The sequence below is a fragment of the Neocloeon triangulifer genome, unplaced genomic scaffold, assembly GCF_031216515.1.
Source record: "Neocloeon triangulifer isolate White Clay Creek 2 clone unplaced genomic scaffold, ASM3121651v1 ptg000022l, whole genome shotgun sequence".
NCBI lineage: Eukaryota > Metazoa > Arthropoda > Insecta > Ephemeroptera > Baetidae > Neocloeon > Neocloeon triangulifer.
The window spans coordinates 3,478,549-3,502,353 of record NW_026775562.1 but is presented as its reverse complement, the minus strand read 5'-3'; the positions used below and the strand labels follow the sequence as shown (position 1 = coordinate 3,502,353).

General features: G+C 38.1%; 6 protein-coding genes across 8 annotated transcripts; 3 read left to right on the top strand and 3 right to left on the bottom strand.

Moving 5' to 3' along the window:
* The first annotated feature begins 152 nt into the window (after positions 1–152).
* LOC132204867 (probable imidazolonepropionase) lies at positions 153–8,391 on the top strand. Its single transcript, XM_059633714.1, has 8 exons — positions 153–291; positions 6,238–6,396; positions 6,579–6,750; positions 6,799–7,076; positions 7,196–7,421; positions 7,726–7,944; positions 8,001–8,161; positions 8,218–8,391. The coding sequence occupies exons 1-8, from the start codon at positions 233–235 to the stop codon at positions 8,303–8,305; spliced, it is 1,362 nt and encodes a 453-aa protein (XP_059489697.1). The 5' UTR covers positions 153–232; the 3' UTR covers positions 8,306–8,391.
* Positions 3,128–5,335, bottom strand: LOC132204869 (GILT-like protein 1). The gene is made up of 5 exons (XM_059633717.1): positions 5,191–5,335; positions 4,486–4,620; positions 4,113–4,289; positions 3,498–3,647; positions 3,128–3,437 (listed from the first exon to the last, which is right to left on the bottom strand). Exons 1-5 carry the CDS (start codon positions 5,269–5,271, stop codon positions 3,339–3,341), a joined length of 642 nt encoding a protein of 213 aa, XP_059489700.1. The 5' UTR covers positions 5,272–5,335; the 3' UTR covers positions 3,128–3,338.
* Positions 8,313–11,731, bottom strand: LOC132204863 (striatin-interacting protein 1). Its single transcript, XM_059633709.1, has 13 exons — positions 11,572–11,731; positions 11,429–11,517; positions 10,967–11,370; positions 10,736–10,911; positions 10,518–10,682; positions 10,317–10,465; positions 9,945–10,262; positions 9,630–9,886; positions 9,345–9,572; positions 9,121–9,292; positions 8,860–9,064; positions 8,711–8,805; positions 8,313–8,657 (listed from the first exon to the last, which is right to left on the bottom strand). The coding sequence occupies exons 2-13, from the start codon at positions 11,435–11,437 to the stop codon at positions 8,496–8,498; spliced, it is 2,340 nt and encodes a 779-aa protein (XP_059489692.1). The 5' UTR covers positions 11,438–11,517; positions 11,572–11,731; the 3' UTR covers positions 8,313–8,495.
* On the top strand, positions 11,695–18,288 carry LOC132204866 (sterol carrier protein 2). Its single transcript, XM_059633713.1, has 10 exons — positions 11,695–11,852; positions 12,079–12,302; positions 15,687–15,816; positions 15,873–16,066; positions 16,117–16,307; positions 16,362–16,599; positions 16,788–17,043; positions 17,314–17,467; positions 17,543–17,769; positions 17,826–18,288. Exons 2-10 carry the CDS (start codon positions 12,255–12,257, stop codon positions 18,014–18,016), a joined length of 1,629 nt encoding a protein of 542 aa, XP_059489696.1. The 5' UTR covers positions 11,695–11,852; positions 12,079–12,254; the 3' UTR covers positions 18,017–18,288.
* Positions 18,289–18,398: 110 nt separating this feature from the next.
* Positions 18,399–21,278, top strand: LOC132204864 (zinc finger CCCH domain-containing protein 18). Of its 3 annotated transcripts, none has more exons than XM_059633712.1 (12): positions 18,399–18,551; positions 18,667–18,826; positions 18,889–19,295; positions 19,355–19,553; positions 19,617–19,777; positions 19,836–20,063; positions 20,122–20,247; positions 20,314–20,407; positions 20,463–20,548; positions 20,603–20,724; positions 20,783–20,899; positions 20,949–21,278. In XM_059633712.1, exons 2-12 carry the CDS (start codon positions 18,740–18,742, stop codon positions 21,101–21,103), a joined length of 1,782 nt encoding a protein of 593 aa, XP_059489695.1. In that variant the 5' UTR covers positions 18,399–18,551; positions 18,667–18,739; the 3' UTR covers positions 21,104–21,278. The 3 variants fall into 3 exon arrangements, with proteins under 3 accessions (XP_059489695.1, XP_059489694.1, XP_059489693.1); XM_059633711.1 differs by having other exon boundaries at positions 20,296–20,407; positions 20,952–21,278; XM_059633710.1 differs by having other exon boundaries at positions 20,296–20,407.
* A 45-nt stretch (positions 21,279–21,323) lies between these two features.
* Positions 21,324–23,370, bottom strand: LOC132204868 (octopamine receptor 1-like). The gene is made up of 5 exons (XM_059633716.1): positions 22,978–23,370; positions 22,185–22,381; positions 22,028–22,130; positions 21,758–21,976; positions 21,324–21,685 (listed from the first exon to the last, which is right to left on the bottom strand). Exons 1-5 carry the CDS (start codon positions 23,125–23,127, stop codon positions 21,344–21,346), a joined length of 1,011 nt encoding a protein of 336 aa, XP_059489699.1. The 5' UTR covers positions 23,128–23,370; the 3' UTR covers positions 21,324–21,343.
* Positions 23,371–23,805: the final 435 nt, after the last annotated feature.

The window sequence follows — 23,805 nt, the reverse complement described above, 5'->3', positions numbered from 1 at the left end:
TTTGTGAAATTATTATTTAACTGTAAATTTTTTATCTTTAGAAAAATCATTTTGAATGTTATATATTAAATTGGTTTGTCCTCATTTTTGCTCGGAAGAGGCCGCTGAGCTCTCCTCTGCATACCCAGCACGGTCACATAAAATACACATTTATAAAACGTATTAAAGTACGAGGAACGAATTGCCAACGTCAAAAGGTCGTGGGAGAAGAAGAAAGACGCTGGCTCTGAGCATGCACCCTCTCACGTCGCGCCGTCTTTTCTTTTTGTTGCTTTATTTCAGCGCTTGCCGGTAAAGTACAAAAACCATTTCGCATGCTGCACTGCAGGAGAATTCGATTTGAGTTAATCTATTTTCGCGTACACAAAGAGAGGCATATTTTTATTTACAGTTTTTTTTAACCGACTGTGGGAATTCAATTTCGTCGTTTTTCACTTCAAAAGCAGGAAGAAATTCACGTATTTAATATTTTTTTGCCGGACGAACTTATAAATTGACGAACTTTGAACTCTTTCATTTGTGGTTGAGAGACAAAAACCTTGTTTTCACGGTGACACGCAACCTGCGTGACACCAGAGTCGAGCAGGTTGCATATTTTTAAATTTCCCTGCAGTGAAGCGCCATAAGCCATAATTAAGTATGTTTAGAGACTTGAATATAATATTCGTTTTTAAGCAGATTAATGAAAATTTTAAGTCAGTCAGTATTCTTATTGATTTATTATATTTTTTTAACTTTTTAATTATTAAAAAACAATTTTTTGTACATTTATTTATTTCATTCTTATTTAAATTTCATATTCGCTACAAATTTTGGATAATTTAAAAGAAAGCTAAAAATACATTCAATATTATAACAGTTTGATAAAAGAGGAGATTCACAAATTGAAAAACAAAATAAAAAGCAAATTGCCATTTTTATAATAATTTCATGCAGAGATTTTCACTCAAAGTTTAGAGTTTAGTTTGCATGTTGCAACACACCAGAATATTGTTAGCTAATTAGTAACTTTTTGAGGTTCGTTACCGGTGGTGCATTAAAAAGAAACAAGGGCCCTGCTGACAATGCGAGTGGAAAGTTTTTGCGATGGGCAGACTGTTGCTCTCTCATTATTAATCATTTGCCTGGGGTCGCAGCAGCGCGGCTCACTTGCTTGCTCTCTTCTCTTCACTGCTCTCAGTCAGTCGGGCTAAATGCCCCGGAGACTCTGCGCGAATCCACCACAGAAAGGCCTTTCCGAAATAAAAAGAAGGAGATGCGGTGTTGTTGTTGTTCACTTGGCCCGCTTGTTCGCTACACTCGCCGCAATCCTCCACGGAGAGCCGGTGCGGTTATCTCTGGCTGCGCGGGCGGACTTCGTCTGCTTACCCCGCCGACTTGGTCTTCTCATTAAGAACGACCATTATCGTCCTCGCCCTTGACCACCTTCATTTTTCTTGACCGCCAAAAGTTTCCCTTTTATCTCGGCGAGCGGCACAAAAATAATTCTAGCTAAAGAAAAGGAAAAGTTATTTTTATTTTGTAAGCAAAGATCTATAGATGAAGTATTTAATCTCATTAAAAAAAAATAATAATAATGTTACTAAATAGAATTAAATTTAAAATATCCGTCCTAGATTAACTTTTTTTTATTCATATTCAGTTGATAAATTTTAAAAAAGATATCAAAATAGTCGGGAAGCAAAAAAATTCATAATTTATAACACTTATTTTGATATTTTAACAATAAACAAGACTTGAAACATGTAATTTTATTAATTTTTTATTTTAAAAAGATTAAAAAAGTTGTAATTAATCTCCCATATTTGATATTTGATATTTTTAATCAGAAACAATTTTAAAAATCTGTTTCCAGAATGAACTTTGGAGGGAATAAAATATTTTTCAGTATTTTAACGATTTATTTATTTCGAAGAGTTTAAATTATGTATTTCCCTCCTTTTGGAGCTTCTTCTATTTAAAAATTTTCCATTTTTTCCTCGTTCTGTTTTACAACTTTTCTCAAATGGCCAATCTCTGACCCAAAATGTGGTACTCGCTCATTTTCCGACCCTTTTTAGCCGTACAAATTTCATGAACGTGTGGCAGAGTGGGTGCTGCGCTCACTCAGTCAAGAGCCGAGAGTAAAAGCAGCTGGCCCACTCGCATACATAATGTGTTTTGCAAAACCTGGCCCACGAACACACTTTCACTGGGAGGTGGGAGCGCCTCTCCGTTTGAATTGTTTATGATTGACAGATAAGGCTCTCAAGCGAGTCAGATAAAAGTGGCCTTTGAACTTCAAATCAAAATGTCATTATTTCAGATAATATAAAACTGAAAAATCAGTTAAATGATTAAAAAAATTAAAAAATATAAATATTATAAAATCTTGTTGTGAAATCATCATAATGATGAACCTCTGTCTTGGGATTTTTATTCCAAATAAAAAAAAAACAGCCCAGCTTCTATCTGCAGCCCTATCTCGTGGGTAATTGAACAAAATTGAAAAAAATTACCTGCAGAGTCGCGTTGTAAATTAATTTTTCACTCCACAATAGACTCCAATTTATCAAAAATTTAACCATTATTATAATTATCTGTGTCAAAAAACTATTTTTTTTATGTGAAATTATTGCATTCAAAAGTTGTACAGATTTGTTGTTTCCGCGTTGTGAATATCTCTGGATTCAAAATATTATACAATTCAAATTCAAATGAGAGCAGTCGAAACAAAAGCGGGGTGCGGCTCAACTGTCGGTGCCAAATAATGCAATAGGCGTACATCCCTTAATCCGTTGATGACCTTATGGACGCTCGAGAGGAGATGATCTGCCGCTCCGTTGATAATTGTCCTGACCGCTCTGCCGAATCTAATTCGAAAATGCATAAACAATACATCTCTCGCCAGGGCGAACCCACGCGTCCACTAATATTAGAGGCGAATTCAAATTGAATTAATCTGTATATCAGATTTCTGCGTTTTGCAATTAGTCGAGGAAGGGCAGGGGAGAACGACTGCGTAGATGATGAAAATACATCAAATTCATTGAAATGGAATCGATCATGACATTCCTATTTTTCACAATTCTGTATTTTTTGCAGATATTGATTATAATTTATTTGATTCAACAAAAATAATACAATAAGAACAAAAAATTTTAATTTTTTAACTTTCCTAAATATTTTTATTCTTAAAAATTCGTGAAAAAATAATTAATTTTTCAGCTTTATTTAAAAATATTAGAAATTTGTATCTTTTTTGCAGGTAATACTTCTGAAGTACGTACAAAAAGGACCCATTTGCTTCAATCGAAGCTTTGCGCTAACATTTTGAAGTGTCCCTTGCACAGCAAGGTTTACAGGCACTGGGCAGGCCTGACTGACTCAGGAATGTAGGCGCAGACGACAGACTTCAAATCTCGCTGGGCGGTGTTTTGCGCCTCTTGATCAAATTTCTGGAAATATGTTTATCTCAAAATGAAGACGAAAATATTTTAATCAGAAAAACTTCTTACGCCATTGATCGAGATGGAAGGAACAAAAGCCAATCCCTTGGGGAAGAGTTTCAGGGTGCGTTGTTCATAGTTGTAAAGCAGAGCCTCAGCGGCGGGCGAATTCACGCACTCCTCGATGTCTTTGTAGTCGAGACCAACTTGGGGTGCGCACTGAATTAAAGAAAAAAAGATCAGGAAAAAAATTAATAAAAATTTCGTTTAGGGTTAAATAAATTGTTTTTCCATATTCTCTATGGAACATTGAATAATTAAGTAAAATTAATTTTTAAAAGCTAGGTCTTTTTTAAAAACTATTTGTGTAGAGAAATATATGACGGAACGGATTTTCAAAGTAGACTTCAATTCTGAAATCTAAAAATCTAATATAAAATAAATTTATAAAATTTAATTTTCTTTAATTTAAAATTGAAAAATGATTTTTTTTTTAATTCATTACAAATTTGCCTCGAATTTTTTTTACAAACAATTTTAATTGAAATTTTTTGCTTTTGAAAAATAATTTTTGCTTTCTTAAAAACCCTAAATTTAATTACTTTTTCTCATTTTCTTATTCCCAGATCTCTTCTTTTAATATATCAAGATTATTTTTAACACAACTATTTTAATTAAAATTACCTTAGCCCCGGCACTTGGGGGGTCGGAGTTGTTCATGAGGCAGCCGACAAACTTAATCCTGAGGTCGTGGTCGGAAAGGAGGTTGCTGAGGCCGCACGCCTGCACCATGTTGCCGGCGCACTCGCGGGGTCCGTGTTGGCAAGTGAAGGACAAGCCGCCGCCTGGCTTGCGCTCGCTCTACAAAGGAAACAACCTTCTTTGAACATATATTCGCTATTAATTTGCACGGTGCAAAGATAGTTCGTTGAACCCGGGTGTTTGTTCAACGGAATAAAAAATAAAATGGGAGGAGAAGAAGAAAAAGAGAGGTGCTTTTGACCTTCAATTTTATTTAATATATCATTGCTTAGTTTTTTATATTTTTTATTTTTACCTTGGCCTTTCCGAAGGGCAGGAAGTCGATTTCCAAGAACTCGGAGCCCAGGGAGTTCCAAGTGGGAATGAGTTGGTTCCGAACAAAGCGGACGCTGTCAGGGCACAATGACTCGTAGTAGACCTTCAGGTGCACCTGGAGGAGAGAAAGTATCGTTTCCGAAAGTTGCTTCGCTTTTATGTGATATTATCAAACAAGGCCACACTCAATTCATAGTCGTAGATTTTAAGATAGACAAAAATAATTCTTAATCTAAAAATAGGGTATTTTTAAAGTTAAATTTGTTTCCGGGTCGAAAATTAATTTCAGTATTTTTTAATTTCATCTTTGATTAAATTAATTAATCGTATTATATTAGCGATTAATTTCCAAATAAATTGTATAAAAAAAATGTAGCAATAGAATGAAAATTAAAAGTAAACAAAATTTTACAAACCAAAAATTTAAATAATTTCCAATCTCACAATAAATAAAAAAGTTACTCTTTCAAGATTCAATATTTTTTTCAATTATCTTCCACAATATTCATTTTTTTCTTGTTTATAATTTTATTTCAATTTCCAGCAATAAGTAAAGTTTTTTGATGATAAAAATGCCGATAAGATAAGCAATCAAATGGCAAAAAATATATTCCTTATTGTTCAAAACTTTGAAATGGTATATTTAAAAAGATTTTGTCGAGTCGCATGAATATAATTATCTCACCCTGGGGTCGACAGCATCGTCGGCGCCGGCGAGGCTCGCGAGCAACAGGAAAAAGGCACCGACGATACCAGCAGTTGCCATGTTGGTTCAGCACTAAAATTTTTAACTTCTCACACACTCGAGCGAGCTTCCTTCTTCGCCTATAACATGCTCTCAGTGGGGACGCTGGCGAACGTAACGGAGAACCAATTGAAGCAGGGGAAATATTATTTTATTTAAAAATACTTTCAAACTTGGCACATCAAATTTAATAATATTATCAAAATAAAATTATGAAAAATTAATTTTTAGTGTCAAAATTGGCATTGAGGGTTTCTATATTTTTAATTAAAAATAAAAACTGTGGTGGGAAAATAAAGCAAGTGGCAAGATTTGCGTAGCATTTATTCCGTAATTTACATTGCCCAATTACTTTTGGGCGCGAGACAAAAGACGCGTGAATGCCAAAAACGAAGACGTAGAAGTCAGACCAAGGGCATCGCATCATCTTTCCAATAGCTTGACGCACGTACGTGAAAAGCGAAAATATATAAAACAAATTAATTAATGAGGTAATTCTCAAGTTCCTCACGCACGTTTAGAATAAAAAATAAACATTTATTTGCTTCCTAATACGCTTGATCACTAAAAATTGTTGATTTTCTTTATTATTGAAAATATCATGACGATTTTACTGTTAAATTAATAAAGATAATTTTATCTAGATTAATTAACTCTGCATATAATTAAAATTAACCTGACACGTCCTGGAAATAAAACTATGTGCGCACAGTTATTGCAATTAAATTACGTTTGTAATGAAATATGTATATATTTTTAAATCGTGTACTCGGGAAAACAGGTTGTCTCCTCTCTGCTGGTCAACTTTGATATTCTCTCTCGCCTTTGCTCAGGGTCACGGCTTTATACATAACTTTATGGCTCTCCCTATACCTGAGAGCTGTTGTCAACCTGGCTCATATATGCAACTTGATGGGAAAATATATAAAAATTCCATTCACCCGCAGCTTCGAAGGGTTTTCTTGAGATAAAAGCGGCGCATTTCAGGTCGCAAGAGCTTGGAAGCAGGATGGAAAAATTGCTGCTCGTCCGCTCAGCTAGACAGGTGGTCACGGTCACCAATGACCCGCAGGTGACCCGGCTTGTCGGCCAGGAAATGAAGTCGGTCACCGTTAAGGAAGGCGCTGTGTCCATCGTTGTTGACAAGTAATTTTAAAAATAAGTTTTAAATATGATTCCATTAAAAAGGACAAAAAATTCCCTCAAATTATATCTTGAAACGAAACCAAAAATATTTTATAAAAATAAAAACTAAAAATATTCACAAAATTTTTAAAAAAATGTAAAATAATTTTTTTTTTAATTCATATTTAAATTATTATTTTTAGCGGAGGTTTTATAGAATTTATTGGGTCTGACGATGAAGTTGCAGAGAAATATCGTAACGTCAAATTTTCAAAGGAAATCAACGCTTCAAACTATGTCGTACTGCCCGGTTTTATTGACACCCACACCCATCCAGTTTGGGCCGGTGACCGAGTCAACGAATTTGCAATGAAGGTTTCAAAATTTCTTATCAAAATAGTTAAAAAAAAAAAATTATTATAGCTCGCCGGTGCAACTTATTTGGACATCCACGCGAGCGGCGGTGGAATTTTCTTCACGGTGGAAAAAACGAAAAACGCCACCGACCAGGAACTCGCAGACTCTTTGGTTGAACGGCTTAGCAAGATGTTGAGATCAGGCACCACCACTGTGGAGTGCAAATCTGGATACGGGCTTGATTTGGAAAACGAAATTCGACTCTTGAAGGTCATCGAGAGCGTTCGTGGGAAAACTGCCGTTGATATTTCCTCAACCTATTGCGGCGCCCACGCGGTTCCAAAGTAAATATTTGCTTTTGATATACCAAAATGTTTAAAAATTCACTTCTACTCATATTTTTGGCGGAAAATAAAATATATTTTTTTTAAACGCAATTAATTTTGAATAAAAAAATTTTCAGAGGTCTGACTGCCGAGGAAGCGACCATAGATATTTTGGAGAGGCAAATCCCTGAATTAAAAAATCTGATTGAGACCAAAACGTTGAACGTGGAGAATATCGACGTGTTCTGCGAAAAGGGCGTCTTCACCACGGAGCAGAGCAAGAGGATCCTCGAGGCCGGAAAGCAAATCGGACTTCGAGTGAATTTCCACGGAGACGAATTGTACCCAACGAAAAGCGCCGAGGTACTAACTTTGACTTAAATTAACATTAACGTATCAATTGCTAGTGTGAATTGGTAAATTTTAGAGTTCTGTCTTGTTTGTTTTTTTAACTGTATCTCAAGAGTTCAGAAATTGAGCACCCAATTTAAATGCACGGTATATTTTAATTAATTTCACTATTTTTTATGACTTTAAGTAGAAAAAAAAATAAATAAATTTTAAGTTTTATTAAAGAAAAATCAATATTTTTGAGTTTTTTATTTAGAATTCCACGTTAAATATCTCTTTAAAAAATTAAATCTCAATCAATTTCATTTTTATTTAGATGGGAGCATCAATTGGGGCGACGGCCATCAGCCACTTGGAGGAAATCAGCGAGCAGGGCATCGCAGACATGGCTGCTAATGGAAGCGTGGCTGTAATTTTGCCTACAACCGCCTACACCATGCGTCTCAAACCACCCCCAGTCAGGAGAATGATCGAGGCAGGGGTGGCTGTGGCCCTTGGCACCGACTTCAACCCTAATGCCTTTTGCTATGCCATGGTAAGATGAAAAAAAATAACCTAAATTGTATAAAAATGGCTTAAAATATAAATCAGCCCATGGTGATGAACTTGGCTTGCGTGACTCTTGGAATGTCCATGCCCGAAGCCCTGATTGCGGCCACTCTGAACGCAGCCGCCTCCCTGGGCAGGAGCAACACGCACGGCTCCATAACTCGGGGCAAATTTGCCGACTTTCTTCTCGTCAGGGCCCCCAGGTAAAACGAGTGAATTTGCATAGAAAAGGCTCCAATTAATGTAATTGATATCGCAGGTGGGAGCACATCATTTATCAGATGGGAGCTCACGAGGATTTGATTGATTTCGTCGTCAAGAATGGAAAGGTCGTTTTTGAAAAGTGAAAGCGCTTTCAGGTTCATTAGTTTCTAATGGTTTTAATATCATTAACCAGGTTTAAATAAATCTTATTTACTTTTGGAATTAATAATTTAAGTGTTAATGACTGCAAGTAGGGTCGAGTATGTACAGAGATTGGTCGCGATGGCTTTCCCATGGCACATTTAATTATAATTACGTTCGAATTCGGTCGATTCACAGAATGGGACTCTGCAAAAGCTGGTCCCAGTCGACGTTGGTCTGGAAAACCTCCTTCTGCAGCCACAGCTCGTAGTGCTGTTTGAATTCGTCGGTGAGATCAATGTTCTTCCCCAGCACGCTGGTAATGCAATTGTCCACCTCTTCAAAATCAGAGTCCTTGGAAGAATTGCAAAATTAATTAAAGTTCACACAATTAAAAATTATCTAACCTGAGATGTGTTGTATCGTCTATTGTTGAACCTGTCAACACATGCCCGCAAGGTGCATTCCTCTGCCTGGAAGTCCCAAGGCCTGGCATCCATATCTAAAAACAGAAATTTATTTAGACTTCCGATGCCATTGAATTTTTAACTCTGACCATTTCCGAAGGCCCAGTCGTCATTCAGCCTGTGTCGGACTTTCTGGTAAATGGCGCTCATAGTCTTCATGTTTGATTTGCGCCACTGTCGGCCAAGGTATTTTGTCTGCATTTTCAGCAATTTGAGCACGTAGAGCTGCATCATGGCGTGGCGTACCTTCAGTGTTCGCTTCAATATAGGTGCTGATTTGAAAACAACCATCATCTGCAATTCAATGAAACAAATTAATTACCTTTAATATAAATTATTAACTAGCTAACCATTATTCTTGAATGCTTCCACTTCGTGAGCTTGTTCAAAATTCGCAATAGATTGATGCAGGAAAACATATTTCGCCAGCAAAACTGCTGACTGTCTCCGATTTCCAGACTGTCGGAAGTCAATTCCGGCTGGTCACCAATCACACACGAGGGAAAATCCAAAATCGGAATACTGCAAAAATAGAAAATTTAACATATTTCAACAGAATTTAAATTTCTATTACGAGTTTTTTGCTCCAACATAGGAGATGATGTTCTGATTGAAGAACTTAAGGACGAGTGGGATGCAGTTTGCAAATACGAGGTGCTGCGCCATGAACTCAAACTGATAGACATGACTGATCTTGAAATGCTTCAGAAGGAGCAGCAAAATAGCCGATACGGCTTTGACGATGATTTCTTTGTGCCGACTCACATCGATACCTAATTTCATGGACTGCAAAACCGTCATCCTAAATAAAATTGGTACTTTAAGATATATCATAATCAAGTTTAATTAAAATACGTACGGCATTTCTGCCGGCAAGACGTCAGCCATGATATTTATGGAGTCTGTTTTTGCCTTCGAGGTTGGTGCAGCCGCCAGCAAGATTTTCAACAAGGCAATCATGTACTGCGGCAAACTGGGCAGCATGGCCTGGTATAAAATTTCAGTCGGTGTTTGTGGAACATCCAGTTCTTTTTGTGTGACCGGGTTCCTGGCAATGTCCTCCTCCTGCTGGATTTGCAGTTCGGCCAGCGATTTGTACATGTGCTGGGTCAAAACCTTAAATTTGGCATTTAACATCAAATTTCTTTTGCAAATATTTTTATATCGAACTTACTCGGACACCCTCGTGAATGGGGTGTGGCAATCCAGCCAGGGTTGTGCAGTCATTCTGCAGCTGATAACCAACAAACTTGAGCCTCGAGGTGTCCAGAAACTGCTCCAAATCTGCCATTCGCACTTTGGGTTCCCACGGCAGACCCTTGGTCTTTGTTGCCACTGGGGTCATGGGTCGCGGACTCGGAGGCTGTGGCAGTTCACCTGCCTCTTCCAGGGCTCGACGCTCTTCAATTTCCCGCATTTCGTCGTCAGCCTGGTCGGGCGCATCAAAATCAAGACCCATGGGCTCATCCAACGAACTCTGCTTCATCAAACTCTGCAAAACAGAAATTAATCCAAATTTTTAGATTTTAGCACACAATTGTCTTACCCTTCTGAAAGGACGGTTGTTTTTCTTTTGGCCTTGGGCTTCCAGAATGTCGGCTGCACTAGTTGGAGGAGAGGAGGCTCTCATGTGTTTGGCAATTTCCAAAGTGTCTTCTTTAGTCGGCCCAAGATCTGCTTCATCTCTGTACTTGACTAAATTTTTATATTAAATCCCTGTCTGAAGATATTCAATAAAATTTCTTACTCTTTAATTCTCGCAACTTCCCCATCCCACCAAGAGTTATCAGAATGGCTTTCCACAACAAAAGCAGTACTTTTTTCATTGGAAAGTGAGGTGCCGATCCACTGCAGAATTTAGTGATCATTCCCAGGAGTTTGACCGCGAGTAACTCCTCCATAATGGGATTTGCTGTAGAAAAATTGTATAAAAATTAATAAATCTGGTAATTAATAATTCCTTACTTAATTCAATATTAAACTGCTCCCTTCTATTAGTGATCTCGTCAGTGTCGTCCTCCCTGGTGCAGCGCATCACTTCCACCATGATGTACAAAATGCTCAGAATGATCCTCAAATCGGTCGAATCTGCCAAGCTGACGGACAGTTTCCGCAGGGCAGTTGTTGCAGCACTGCTATTTCTGCAACGAACAGTCAAAATGTTAAAATTCACCCTCTCCTCAGAAATAGAATTACTCTATTTCGATGTTGAGCAGATCGACGAAAGCAAGGAAAACTCCGCAGTCGTACAGCAACATGACATTGTCCCTGGCCATGATCTGCTGCTCCTCATCAGACTGCACCTCTGCCCAGCACCCCTGAGCAATGTACAGGACACAGCGAGCACCCTTCATTCTGGACGTCTTGTTGGACACCTCGAGCTGGTCCAGCAGCTTCATGATGACCGACTTGCGTTGGTGCTCGCTAAGCTTCTGCCAGCACGGACTGTACTGATACTCCTGCATCAGGTCCTCGAACGCCTTCACGTTCAGCTGGTACTCAGGCTGTTCGGTGTAGCTGTACAGCTCTGACAGTTCGTTGATGGGCGAGTCGGCATCCTCGTACTGGAAGTCAACTTCCATGCTCGACTCGAGCCCATTCTAAAACCAGAAAAGATTATAAAATTGTGCATGGAGATTGATAAGCAATCAAATTTACGTCATCCATGTTTGAGTCCAGGTTGAAGGACCAAATGTTGTCCTTGTCTATCTTGAAAGATTTGTTTGGGCCGTCGTTGTGTCAAAACTCTGAAAGACGTGAGTTAAAAATTAGCATAAATTTTTGGACAGAATTCTGTTTACCTTTGATTAAATCAAAGTTATAAACTTCCTGCGCCTTTCCAGGCTTTTCAAACTGACGAAAAACAGGTTTCCGAGATCAAATTAGGCTTGTTTTGATTTTCAGGCAACCACACGTAAAATGGTCAGCCATTAATAATGCCACGCCCTCCTTAAGAGCTACGCCCCCTTTTCGTCAGGTGGAAAAAAAGTTGCAGAAAGAAATCAGCAAAAGTCTGCGGATTTTCGCAACTTTTCCCTTCGGTGTTCGCTTATCGCTAGCAAAAATTGTTGTTTCTAAATCGGTAAGTTTGTTATTGTTTTAAAAAATTATAATTTAATCCTACCTAATGGAGAAAATATTCAAAAATCTGGCATTTAAACACTAAAAAATATCTCCGCAAACAAAATTTTCCATTATTATTAATTATTATATTATGTCGTAAATTAAAGTTTGATTGAGGAATTTAATATTTTTATTCTCTCAAGGTTAATTTGAACTGATAACATGTTCGTCCTCACTGATTCCAGATTGCAATCGAAAGGGACTTTGATTTCCAATAACATCGATAAAAGTGCAGTGCAGAAAAACATACAGATTCTGCGATCATCAAGAGATAGAAAGCTGGTTGAAGACCGTGGTACTTTTTATCGCGAGCAGAAAAGTCACTTTCGCCTTGCATCTGCGGAAAAGAGGAAGTTTCGCCATGGCACACCGAACCAGAGTCTATGTTGTCGGCGTCGGCATGACCAAGGTGAAATTTTTACTTATATTGTTAGACAAATCAAACAAATCCAACAAAATAGCTTATTAATAATTTTATTTTAAATTTTAAGTTAAGAAAAATTGAAATATCCTGAACTTTTCTCAACAAGATTAAAAAAAAACATCAAAAATTAAAGGGAAAAAATGAAAATGATTTGTAATTTATTGATTTTTTTTTAATATATTAAATTTTATATATTATTTTTGGTCAATAATATTTAAATTTTTGCAATTGTTCTTGATTAAATTGAGATAAGATTTATACGTTAACTTTAGAACGTGAACTTTGATTCTTCTTTGGGATAAGAAAATAATTTTTAAAGCTAAATTACGTGACTTCGTCGAAAATTTCAGACAATTTTTTATTATATACATTTTATAATAAAATTTTTATTATATTTAACTGTTTTTGTGTGTCAATGTCAGTGAGTACAAAAACTCGTGATCATGACACAGCAAATAATGTAAACCCAGAACACACAAAAAAGATTATTTTTTTTTCCTTTGGGCAGGCGCTTTTTTCATTGACACATTAAGTGTGCTAGCGCTGCGCTTTAAGAATTTACTTGCTGAGTCACGAGAAATTCGACAGTTATTTTTTTAAAGGATGTGTGCGTCTGACACTGTGATATTATGAACCCGTGTGAATATCATGGCAGCAATAATTATTAAATTATTATCGCTAATTATTTTTTTTATTTTAGAAGAATATGAAAAATTGAATCAAATTTTATTTATCAAGAATTAAGCTGGAATTAAGAATGTGGAAAAAGTTGCCAAGGTTTAAATCAATATTTTACATTATTTAGAAAATTTTTCAAACTGTCACTTTTAAATTTATTCTCTTTTTATTCTTCGACAGTATTAAAATGAAATTTTGGAACATTTAAAGAAATAAATAATTAATTGAAATAATTTACCTCGCACCTCGTTAGGAGCTAGAATGCCATTTTCAGGGTGTTTTCTTTTAAAACTAAAATTAAATTTGGTTAAAGATATTACTTTATTTTTTTTTAAAGTACTTTATAAAAAAAAAACGTTGGAACCGGAGAAAACATTTGAAAAAGTTTTTACCACTGGTCCTGCTGGTGCTGTTTCCGCTACCAAAATTTAAAAAGCGAAACTCTTTAATCAAACCTAAATCAAACAATCAATTTTCACTTTGATACGCATGATATTTATATTAAATACGTCACAAATTAAATTTTAAATTGCAAATCTAAGAAAAGTGCAAAAGGCTGGTCGTGTCCGCGCCACGGTTCGGGAGGAACCTGGGAGCTTCGGCAGCGCGTCTCCTTCCCAATGCTCGGCGTCTTGAGTCTTGAGTCTTCTTGAGCATTGGTCAGGAGACGCGCGGCCTCCACCCTCAGGTCATCCAGCATGCGGGAGTGACATGCGGGGAGGGAGGGCTGTGGTGACGCTTAGCAACCACCCTAATTTCAACACCACCAAATCCCTTCCTAGCCATTCATACACGCAAAACCTGGTCGCATTTGATGCCCATTTTTTATTTCAATTCTCCTTAATTTGGAAATTAATATTTTGCAACCCGCCCTGGATTAAAGTTTGACTTTCCAGTTTTTCGCTTCAATAGATTTGAAACTTTTAACCAGAGGAATATATATTTTAATTAAAAAACGTGTTTGAAATTTCTGCTCAGGACTATTTTTGCGGTCAGAGAATGGCGGTAGACCTTGGAGGGCCTGATGCAACTAGGAAAGTTAGATTCCATTGTTGGATGTCAAATTATAAAAAAATTCTTGGACGTATCTGAAAAATTTCAAAAGAACGCAAATGGCGAATTTATAGGGAAAAATGTTCCGAGCTTTTATCTAACATTAAATTTTTAAACTAAATATTAAATTTGTTAAATTAGTACTGCGACTAATCGCATTCCCGTTTCGAGTGGTTTCTTTGGGTTTTAAATTCTCAAAAAATTAAATTTGTTCCTGAATATCAGACAAAACGATCACTTGGGAAAATCCTCCTGCACCATCACAATACAATCAACTTTATAAAAAATTAAATAAAATCTCAAACAATCAAATTGTCTCAATCACACGTTACTAATTCAAAAAATTCTAATCTAAGTTATGAAATGGTAAGAAGATTGATGAAGATTTTGTCAAAATTATTTTTAATTTTTTGTTTTGAAGCTCCAAGCGCAGATTTATCGGTGACATTTTAAAATGTTATATGAATTAATAGTTTTAATTTATTCCAGAATATTACAAATAAAAAAAAAATTCACTTCACCTTCCTGGCAAAAACCACCTTAAAAAGGCAACTAAATTTATGTAAAATCGACTTAAAATAGTCGATTCTATGAAAAATGAAAACCCCCTAAAATAAACTGACCAATTATTATTGAATTGTCAAAAAAACTTTTCAATCTATGATTCCATAGCAAATTATGGGGTAATTATGTCTTTGTCATTATGGCAATAATGTGATTCGCAGCCAAAATAAGCACATTACAGACGTGTTGAAACTCGACCTTGCGTGCTTCCCGACGACTTTCTCAGGTCAGGGGTCACCAAATCGCAAAAACCTGGGCATTTTCAGCATCCTCATGAAACAAGCTTTCCGCCGGTGTGCCGTTCGTCGCTCCAAACGATCGCGTTCTTTTTAAAATTTGGAGATTCGCCCAAGAATTTTTCAAAATCTGACATTCAACAATGAAATCTAACTTTCTTAGTTGCATCAGGCCCTCCAAGGTCTACCGCCATTCTTTAGCCGCAAAAATAGTCCTGAGCAGAATTTTCAAACTCATTTTTTTATTAAAATACCCAAACTTGTGGTTGAAAATTTCAAATCTATTTAAATAAAAAACTGGAAAGTCAAACTTTAATCCAGGGCGGGTTGCAAAATATTCATTTCCAAATTAAGGAGAATTGAAATAAAAATTGGCATCAAATGCGACCAGGTTTTGCGTGTATGAATGGCTAGAAAGAGAATTGGGGTTGTTGATGTCCGGGTGTGGTCGCCTAACATCACAGGTCACATTGCCTATGCCCTCCCACTCCCTCCCCCATGCTGTCCCCGCATGTGGAAGTCTTGGGGGCTGAGGTCGCCCGCCACCTCCCCAATGCTCAAGAAGACCTCAAGAGCGCAAGAAACGAGCATTGGAGGAGGTGGCGGCCGAGCGGCCAAAGCTCACAAGTTCCTCCCGAAAAAGTCCCGAACCTGTGGTGCGAACACGGCCACACCTTTTTCACATTTATTACAATTGCCATTTAAATTTGTGAAGCATTAAAAATAAATATCCAGTGTGGAAATTGATAAATTACTAGATGATTATTAAATCAGAATGAACAATATTTAACTCTAAATACTTTTTATATTCATAACTTTTTTCATAAAAATTCTGCAGTTTGAAAAACCTGGTCGCCGAGATGACTTTGACTACCCGCAAATGGTCAAAGAGGCTGTGACCAAGGCTCTGCAGGACGCAGCTCTCAACTATGCTGAAGTCCAGCAAGCTACTGTTGGCTATGTTTATGGTAATTAAATTAAATTTAAAATAATTTAATTGTTTTCATTCTAAATTTAAATAAAGGTGACTCGACCTGTGGCCAGAGAGCAATTTACGAAGTGGGCATGACAGGCATTCCAATTTTCAACGTCAACAATAATTGCTCGACTGGGTCTTCAGCCCTTTACTTGGCTAAGCAGATCGTCGAGTCTGGAAATGCAGACTGCGTTTTGGCGCTGGGTTTTGAGAAGATGGAGAGAGGCTCACTGACCTCCAAGGTAAATTTGCCAAAATTATATAGTATTTTATAATTAAATTTGTTTTGCAGTTCATGGACAGGACAAACCCTATGGACAAGCACGTCGAGATGATGGCCGACGTTGCTGGAATTAATGCCTCGCCAATTACGGCACAGATGTTTGGCAATGCTGGCCGAGAACACATGGAAAAGTATGGAACCAAACCAGAGCACTTTGCCAAAATCGCTCAGAAGAATCACAAGCACTCGACTAACAATCCGTACGTTTTCAATGTTAAAGGAAAATAAATTTAGTAAAATGATGGTTTTTTTAGGTATGCACAGTTCCAAGATGACTATTCCCTCCAGCAGATCTTGGATGCCCCGGAAATTTTCAGCCCCCTCACCAAACTGCAGTGCTCACCGACATCCGATGGCGCAGCAGCAGCCATTGTTGTGTCCGAGAGGTTTGTTCTCCAGCACGGCCTGCAGGCAAATGCTGTTGAGATTATTGGAATTGAAATGGCAACTGACCTTCCATCTTCATTTTCTGAAAAGAGCTGCATCAAAGTTGTAAGTGAAGATTTTCTCTTAAAAGTTTTTTAAAAGAAATGAAAATTGGAAAGAAAACCAGAATATTATTTCAAATTAAAACTTTTTTTTTAATTGATAATTCATAAAACACATTTATTTAATGCACATCCTATTTCTATAAATTGAAATTTTCTTTTGAGACTTTTGTCATTCTATTTTTGTTCCAGGTTGGTTATGACATGACCAAACTTGCGGCTGAGCGACTGTTTGCGAAGGCAGGGCTGAAGCCACAGGACGTCGATGTGGTCGAACTCCACGACTGCTTCTCCGCCAACGAACTCATCACCTACGAGGCGCTTGGACTGTGTCCCCCTGGAAAAGCTGGGGAGATGATTGATAGGGGAGACAACACCTATGGAGGGAAATATGTCATCAACCCCAGCGGAGGTCTCATTTCTAAAGGTCATCCACTTGGTGCTACTGGTAAATATTCAAATTTTATTATTCTAATATCTTTAAAATTTTTAAAATAAAAAATTTGCTTTCGTTTTCTTATTTAATTTTAAACTTCTTTTATATAAGTGTATTTTTTTATTTTCTTACAATTAGTATATATTATCATATTAGAGTTAAAAAAATGCATTAAAAATGAACAATAGAAAAATAAATTTATATAAAAAGTGTCTATTCATCTCTGAAATCTTTTGTAGCCGCCGCTTCTCTTGCGCTCACAGCTTTTCTCTTTTCTTTCAGGTATTGCTCAATGTGCTGAGTTGTGTTGGCAACTGCGAGGTCAAGCTGATAGAAGGCAGGTCTCTGGTGCTCGTCTCGCTCTCCAGCACAACATCGGTCTTGGTGGCGCTGCCGTCGTCGCTCTTTACAGGCTCGGGTTCCCCAATCACAACAGGTGCGTGCGATTTCGCGAAACATTTCATTCATTTCCAGAATTACATTTTTGTATTGGTTTTTGTCAACTTCTCAGAATGAGGATCCACCAGACTGCTGCGGTTGCCGACGGGCCCGTTGGCTTCAAGGCCACAATTTTGTTCCAGGCCTTGGAACAGGCCATGCAGGAGGACAACGACAACCTAGTGGAAAAGTTCCGCGGGATCTACGGATTCAAGGTGAAAAATGGACCGGGCGGCAAAGAGGGTTATTGGATCATCAACGGCAAGACCGGAAAAGGCTCGGTGGAATTTAATGGAAAAGGTTTGTAATTATTTTTTTTCAGATTTTTTTTTTTAATTTTGTAATTTTATTTTTAGCGAAACCTGACGTGACCTTTACAATAAATGATGACGACGTTGTTGACCTCATGACTGGCAAGCTCAACCCTCAGAAAGCATTTTTCCAAGGCAAAATCAAGATTCAGGGCAACATGGGTCTGGCCATGAAACTTCAGGAGCTGCAAAAAAGTGCTTCGGACAGGATCGAAAAATTCCGTTCGAAACTGTGAATCTTTTTTACTAAGGGGAATCATTACTTTATTTGAACTCTTTTGTGACTTATTGGCTGTTGGATTTTCATTCCGGGGATAATTTTGTTCGTTTCTAAATTTCGTCCTATAGTTAATATTGAGTGTCACTTTTTATATAAGCATTTTCCAAAGTGAAAAATATGTTGCCGCAAAATATTGCTACGCATTTTGTACAAGAACATTCACAAAAACCTTTTATTGTGATTTAAACCATTGTTTAATAAAAAGTAGTTGATTTTTTAATATTTTAATTGCGTAATATTATTGGACTATCACACATAATGATATTTAAATAATTTATAAGTTTGTTCAGTTGGCAATAAAGGTTTGCGAGATCGTTGTTGGCAATCCTGATGGCCTGGTATTATTTTTCTTTCGATGCCGACAACACGAAAGGCAGCCAAGAAAGCATCGAAGAATTTTCAACCAGATTCCAAATAGAAATCTTGATTAAGCTGGAATATTTTCCTTCAGAAGCTTAAAAAATATTTTTCTTGCGTCGCTTTTGCGTTAGGTATGATTTTGTCGATGAAAATCGACCATTTAACATGTTAAAACAGCAATGTTTACACTCTCGACTCAGTTTGTTTTTTTTCCGTGGCATTATTGTGAACTCGTCTCATTTCCAGGGTTTTGGCCTCGATTTTCTGACCTCGGCCCTCATTTGATGCTCAGCGAGTGACTTCGGACAGCATAGTTGGTATGAGTTCTGCCGACGAAATGGACAGTCCGGTCAAGAGCGAGCCGAGAGACGCCTCGGTCGAAGACGAAGAAATAAAAAATTCTCCGGTAATTTTTCGAACAAAGGGAATTTAGAACCTCTAATCAAAAGTATGTATGTATTTCTTCAGGTTGAGGCAGAGGAGGAGTCGGGCAATGACAAGTTCGACCCTCTGTCCAAGGAGGACCTGTCGGACGTTTCTGACCTTGAGAGCCACGACGGCCTGCAGGAGTCGAACAACAAAGCGTCTCCTCACAAAACGATGCAGGACCAGCTGGAGACGGAATTGGACTTTGAGGCCGAGGAGAAGGACGAGGAGCCGAAAAAGCAGGAATTGAGCAAAAGAGACAAGTCGTCGAGCGCCAAAAATGCAGAGAGAGCAGATTCTAAACCTGAGGCCGGAGAGATCAAGGATGATGAAAATGATCTCGAGGAGGGCGAATGTACCGACGGCGAGGACGCTCGACCTGAGGAGGAGAGCAAACCGGTGTGTCGTTTTTACAATCGGGGCCAGTGCACTTGGGGAGCAAACTGCAGGTTAAATAATTTATCAATCAATAATTTATTTATAAAACAAAAAAATTAAATTTGTTCAGATTTGTTCATCCCGGAGTAACGGATAAGGGAAATTACACCATGTTTGACATGGTCAGGCCTCTGGTACCAACAAATGGGCCTCCAGGATTCGACGTCCCGTATGACAGGCCTTATGGATCAGGTCTGGGGTCAGGAGAACCTTTCGACGGACCACCTTTGGAGTCAGCTTGGGAAAGAGGTCTTCGACATGCCAAGGAAGTACGTAAAACAAAATAAATTTTTGATTTTATTGAGTTGTAACACATTTTTAATTTTTACTAGATGATGAAGAAAGCTACCAGAAGGAAAGAAACGGATATGGATTTTGAGGAAAAGAAAATGAACCTGGGACTAGGGCAAGAAGATCTTGACAAAGAAAACGATTTCTACACCAGACCTGCCAGTCCTATTCACAGATTTGAGGAAAACGACGAAAGATACGGGTAAATTTTTAAAAAGATATAATTATGAATTAATTTTTAAATTATCCATAATATGCAGACGGCCAAGCAGAGACGATGATTATTACGCCCAAGATGGCTGGAAGCGGTCTCAGGACGTCTCGCGTCGGCAGCTTGAAAATTTCTACAAGCAGAGACAGAACCGAGAGTTCCGTGAGTCGATGCGGGGCAAGGGCGAGAGATCAAGTCGCAGATCTCGAGACGCCTCCAGTTCGCCAGAGTCCTCAAAGGGCCACCACTCGGCATCAAAATATAAGGACAAAGAAAGGTGAGTCGTCTTCAGCCTCTCCCTGTTATTGATGTAATCAATTTTTCAATTATTTCAGAGTCAAGGGACAACCCAAACAGAAACCTGATGACTGGTCTGACCCGTGGATGAGACAAAAATCTCCCACCAGAAAGGGAACGTGGAAAAGATCTCACTCCTCTGAATCTTCATACTCCTCATCAAGGTAAATTTTGTGTTCACATTTTGAATTTGAATAAAAAAATTAATGCAGTGGATCGTCGACTGGAAGCTCCAGTTCGTCCCATTCTAGATTTTCTGGCCACTCACCGGCGCCGAAGAAAAGTGCTGTCGAGGCTAATGTCTATAGGTCCTCTAAATATGAGGTAGATTAAATGAAATTAGTTTATTTTTCTCTGGTGGTTAATTTGATGAATTTAGACGTCTGCTCCTCCCAAGCCAAAAGAACCCAGAGAGCCACCTGTGACCAAAAAACGCCAACCTGTCGACGAGTTGATGCTCAAGAAGTACGAATGTTAACTCTTGTTGGGTTAAAATCTAGCCATGTGTTGTATTTTCAGAGGGTTCAAATCTGAGAGAGGTAAAAAACGTCATCACAGGTCTAGTTCCGGGTCAGGGTCTTCGTCCGCTTCGAACAGTTCAATTTCGTCCAGCAGTGATGACGAACGACTTCCCCCAAAAGGTCAGTTTTTGAAAATAACTTAGGTTATTTTCTAACCTAATATTTTGTTTGCAAACAGAGAGAAGAGCAGAAACAGTCACAAAAATTAAGGCAATGGACGCATTGAAAATGTCTGGCCAGAAACAGCAGATCAGACTCACACTACGGGACAGCGAAGCTCCTCCTAAAGCAGAAAGTAAGAACAATTGTAGTTTGATGCTCTGGATATTCAATTTTTGCTCAAGTAGGTGCGGCCAAAAAGAGGCCTGTTGAGCCGCCAGCGCCCACTGTCGAAGCCAAGACTGGTGGGAAGAAGCCAGCGTCGCGAAGGGAGGAGCTGCTGAAGCAGCTGAAGGCGGTCGAAGATGCAATCAAGCGCAAAAAGGCCAAAACCAATTAGCCGCTTTCCTTTTCAATTGAGGTGAAGGACTTGGTGTCGCCCTAAAACTTATAAGAAAACTCGTTTATGTAAAACTCATTTTTTTACACATGTAAAATTGAACCAACGCGGTCTTGTAGATTATTCGGACGCTGTCCGGAATTGAAATTAAATTTAAATGACCTACGGAAAAGTGTTTATGGTTTTTCAAGAACTTTATTCCTAGAGAATTAAACAAAATATATACAAAGGCTGATGGTATTAGAATCGTTCGATTTGTATTTCGTTGATGGACGAGCGGGATGTGGACGCCGACGCTCTGGCCTCGATATTGCTTTGGCTTCGAGAGCGGACAATTTCCTCCGTGCTTAGGGAGGGCTTCGTCCGACAGCATCCCAGCAGCTCTTGGAAGGCGCACTTGAAGTCTTGGTTTTTCCACGCGTAGATCACCGGGTTCATGCAGGAGTTGGCCATGGCGAAGCTGAAGGCCAGATTGTAGGCTAAGTCGAGGGTGTGGGTTTTGTACCCGTGCAGAATGATGGTGCCGATTGTCAAATAGGGGCACCAGCAGACGCAAAAGCAGCCCAGCACCAGCGCCACTACCTGGAAATTTAATAATTTTTCAATTTTTAAAAAGTTCTTGATAACTAAATTATTTTGAACTGGAAAACAGACCTGCATAGACTTTTTGCCTTTCTGGAGGTGTTGGATGTCGTTGGTGCCGACGTGGATGCTGATGTGCGAGCAGGACAATCGCTGCTGGGAAAGGCGGGTTGCGTGAGACGAAGCGACTTGGTGGATTCGGACGTAGGTGCCCAGCATGATCACCAGAAGAATAGTGAAAGCGGGAATCACAACGCAGAGGAAAAAGTTGGCCGGCAAAATGTTTTCAATCTGTTGGGAAAAAAATTATGTTGAGAATTTAAATAATAAATAATTTCTCACCGAACAGTATTGTGAATGCACCGTCCAATCATTCCAATAAATAGGCATTGTTGAAATCGCCACCGCGATCACCCAGTTGCAGAAAATAGCCTGACGGGCTCGCCTAAAACATTTTGTTAAAAATGTTAAAATGTCAAATTTTAGACAAACGTCTCACCCTTTGGTTACTATGACTTGGTGGCGTAGGGGGTAGATGATGGCCAGGTAGCGGTCGACGGCCACGCAGATGAGGTGCAGCACGGACGCCGAGCAGGCCATGATCATCAGGACGAAGCGAATCAAACACGGAACGAGCCAGTGGTTTATTTCGTCCGAAATGTAGAACGCCATGTGGTACGGCATGGAAATTCCAACCTAGAAAAAAAAATACATTTTTAAATTAAAAAAAAAAACATAAAAAGCGCCCCTGCAGCTTTGAAGGGTAGGCAACCAGCAAAGTGCTGTAGCTAGGAGGGCTGCATACTTTAATTTTGCGCAGGGGTTACAAAAATACAGAGAAATGTAAATGCGTTTATTAATATGAAAAATTCAGAATTATATAAGATTTGAAAACAAAAAATGCCACAAGCTTAACTTATTTTATTAAAAAAATCCAAAATTAATCAAATAATTTTTATTTATTTATTAGTTATCAGCAGATAATCAGTTAGTAATTTTCCTGAAATTCTTGTACACTTTATTTATTTGAGAATATTTATAGCATTGAAGGATCAAAAATAAAAACTGAAGAAGGTTTATAAGTACGGAAAGTTGTTTAAAAAAAATAAATCTTTTAGAAATTAAATAAATAAGTAATATTTGTTTGCAAATCTAGGTATAAATATTAATTATAAAAAAACGGATATGTCCGCTGCTAATTTATTTTTTTTTTTTTTTTGTATATTTTTCTCTAGAAGGAAATGATTTTCCATCATTTTATTACAATAAATTTTTACATTATTTTTACTTACAAGCATGTCGGCGAGCGCGAGTCCCAGGACGAATTGGTTCGAGGGCGTCGCGAGTTTCGGCTTCCTGACGATGACCGTGACCGTGAGGCAGTTGCCGCCGAGGATGCAAATCATCAGGATGCCGTCGACCACAGCGATGATCCACTCCATTTTGCCCAAACGCACTTTTGAGCACTAACCCTGGCGGTGGTGCACACCTGGTCCTTTCCCACAGCCCATGCTTATCTCTCACTGCCAATTCTCGCTCCAACGCTCGCGATTACACGAAAAAAAAAAAATTCACCACTTCCACTATATGGATGGGTGCGAAAATTCGTAAATGAGATTTTCGCACGAGTCGAGACCAACGCCGACAGAGAATGCGGAATCCTTTTTTAATTTGATTGTGTGCCGTGTGACGTAATGTTGGCCCTGCCAATGAGAGATGAAAGGCGATTCGGCCCGCCACCGATTTTCTGCATAATCATCTATGCTGATGATGGTGCCTTGTTTGCTTTTTTTGTGTTTGGTCGCAGTGAACATGAGCTTCCACCACCACCTATACAAACTTGCCCCTTCACTAAAGTATTTCCTGATATATAAAAAAAAAACTTATTTTAATTATTTAAATATACGAAAATAATGAAATATTAATATTACGACTAAATTTTCAGGTTTCTTTATAAAAATAAATGCCATATGAAATTAAATTCTCTTCAAATGCAGTTTTGTCAACTTTTATTAAAAAAATTCATCTGCTCCGCTTAGGAATCATACAAAATTTGAGATTTAATTGTACATTTTAAATCAAATATTATATATTTACATAATTTTTACATGAAACAGTTA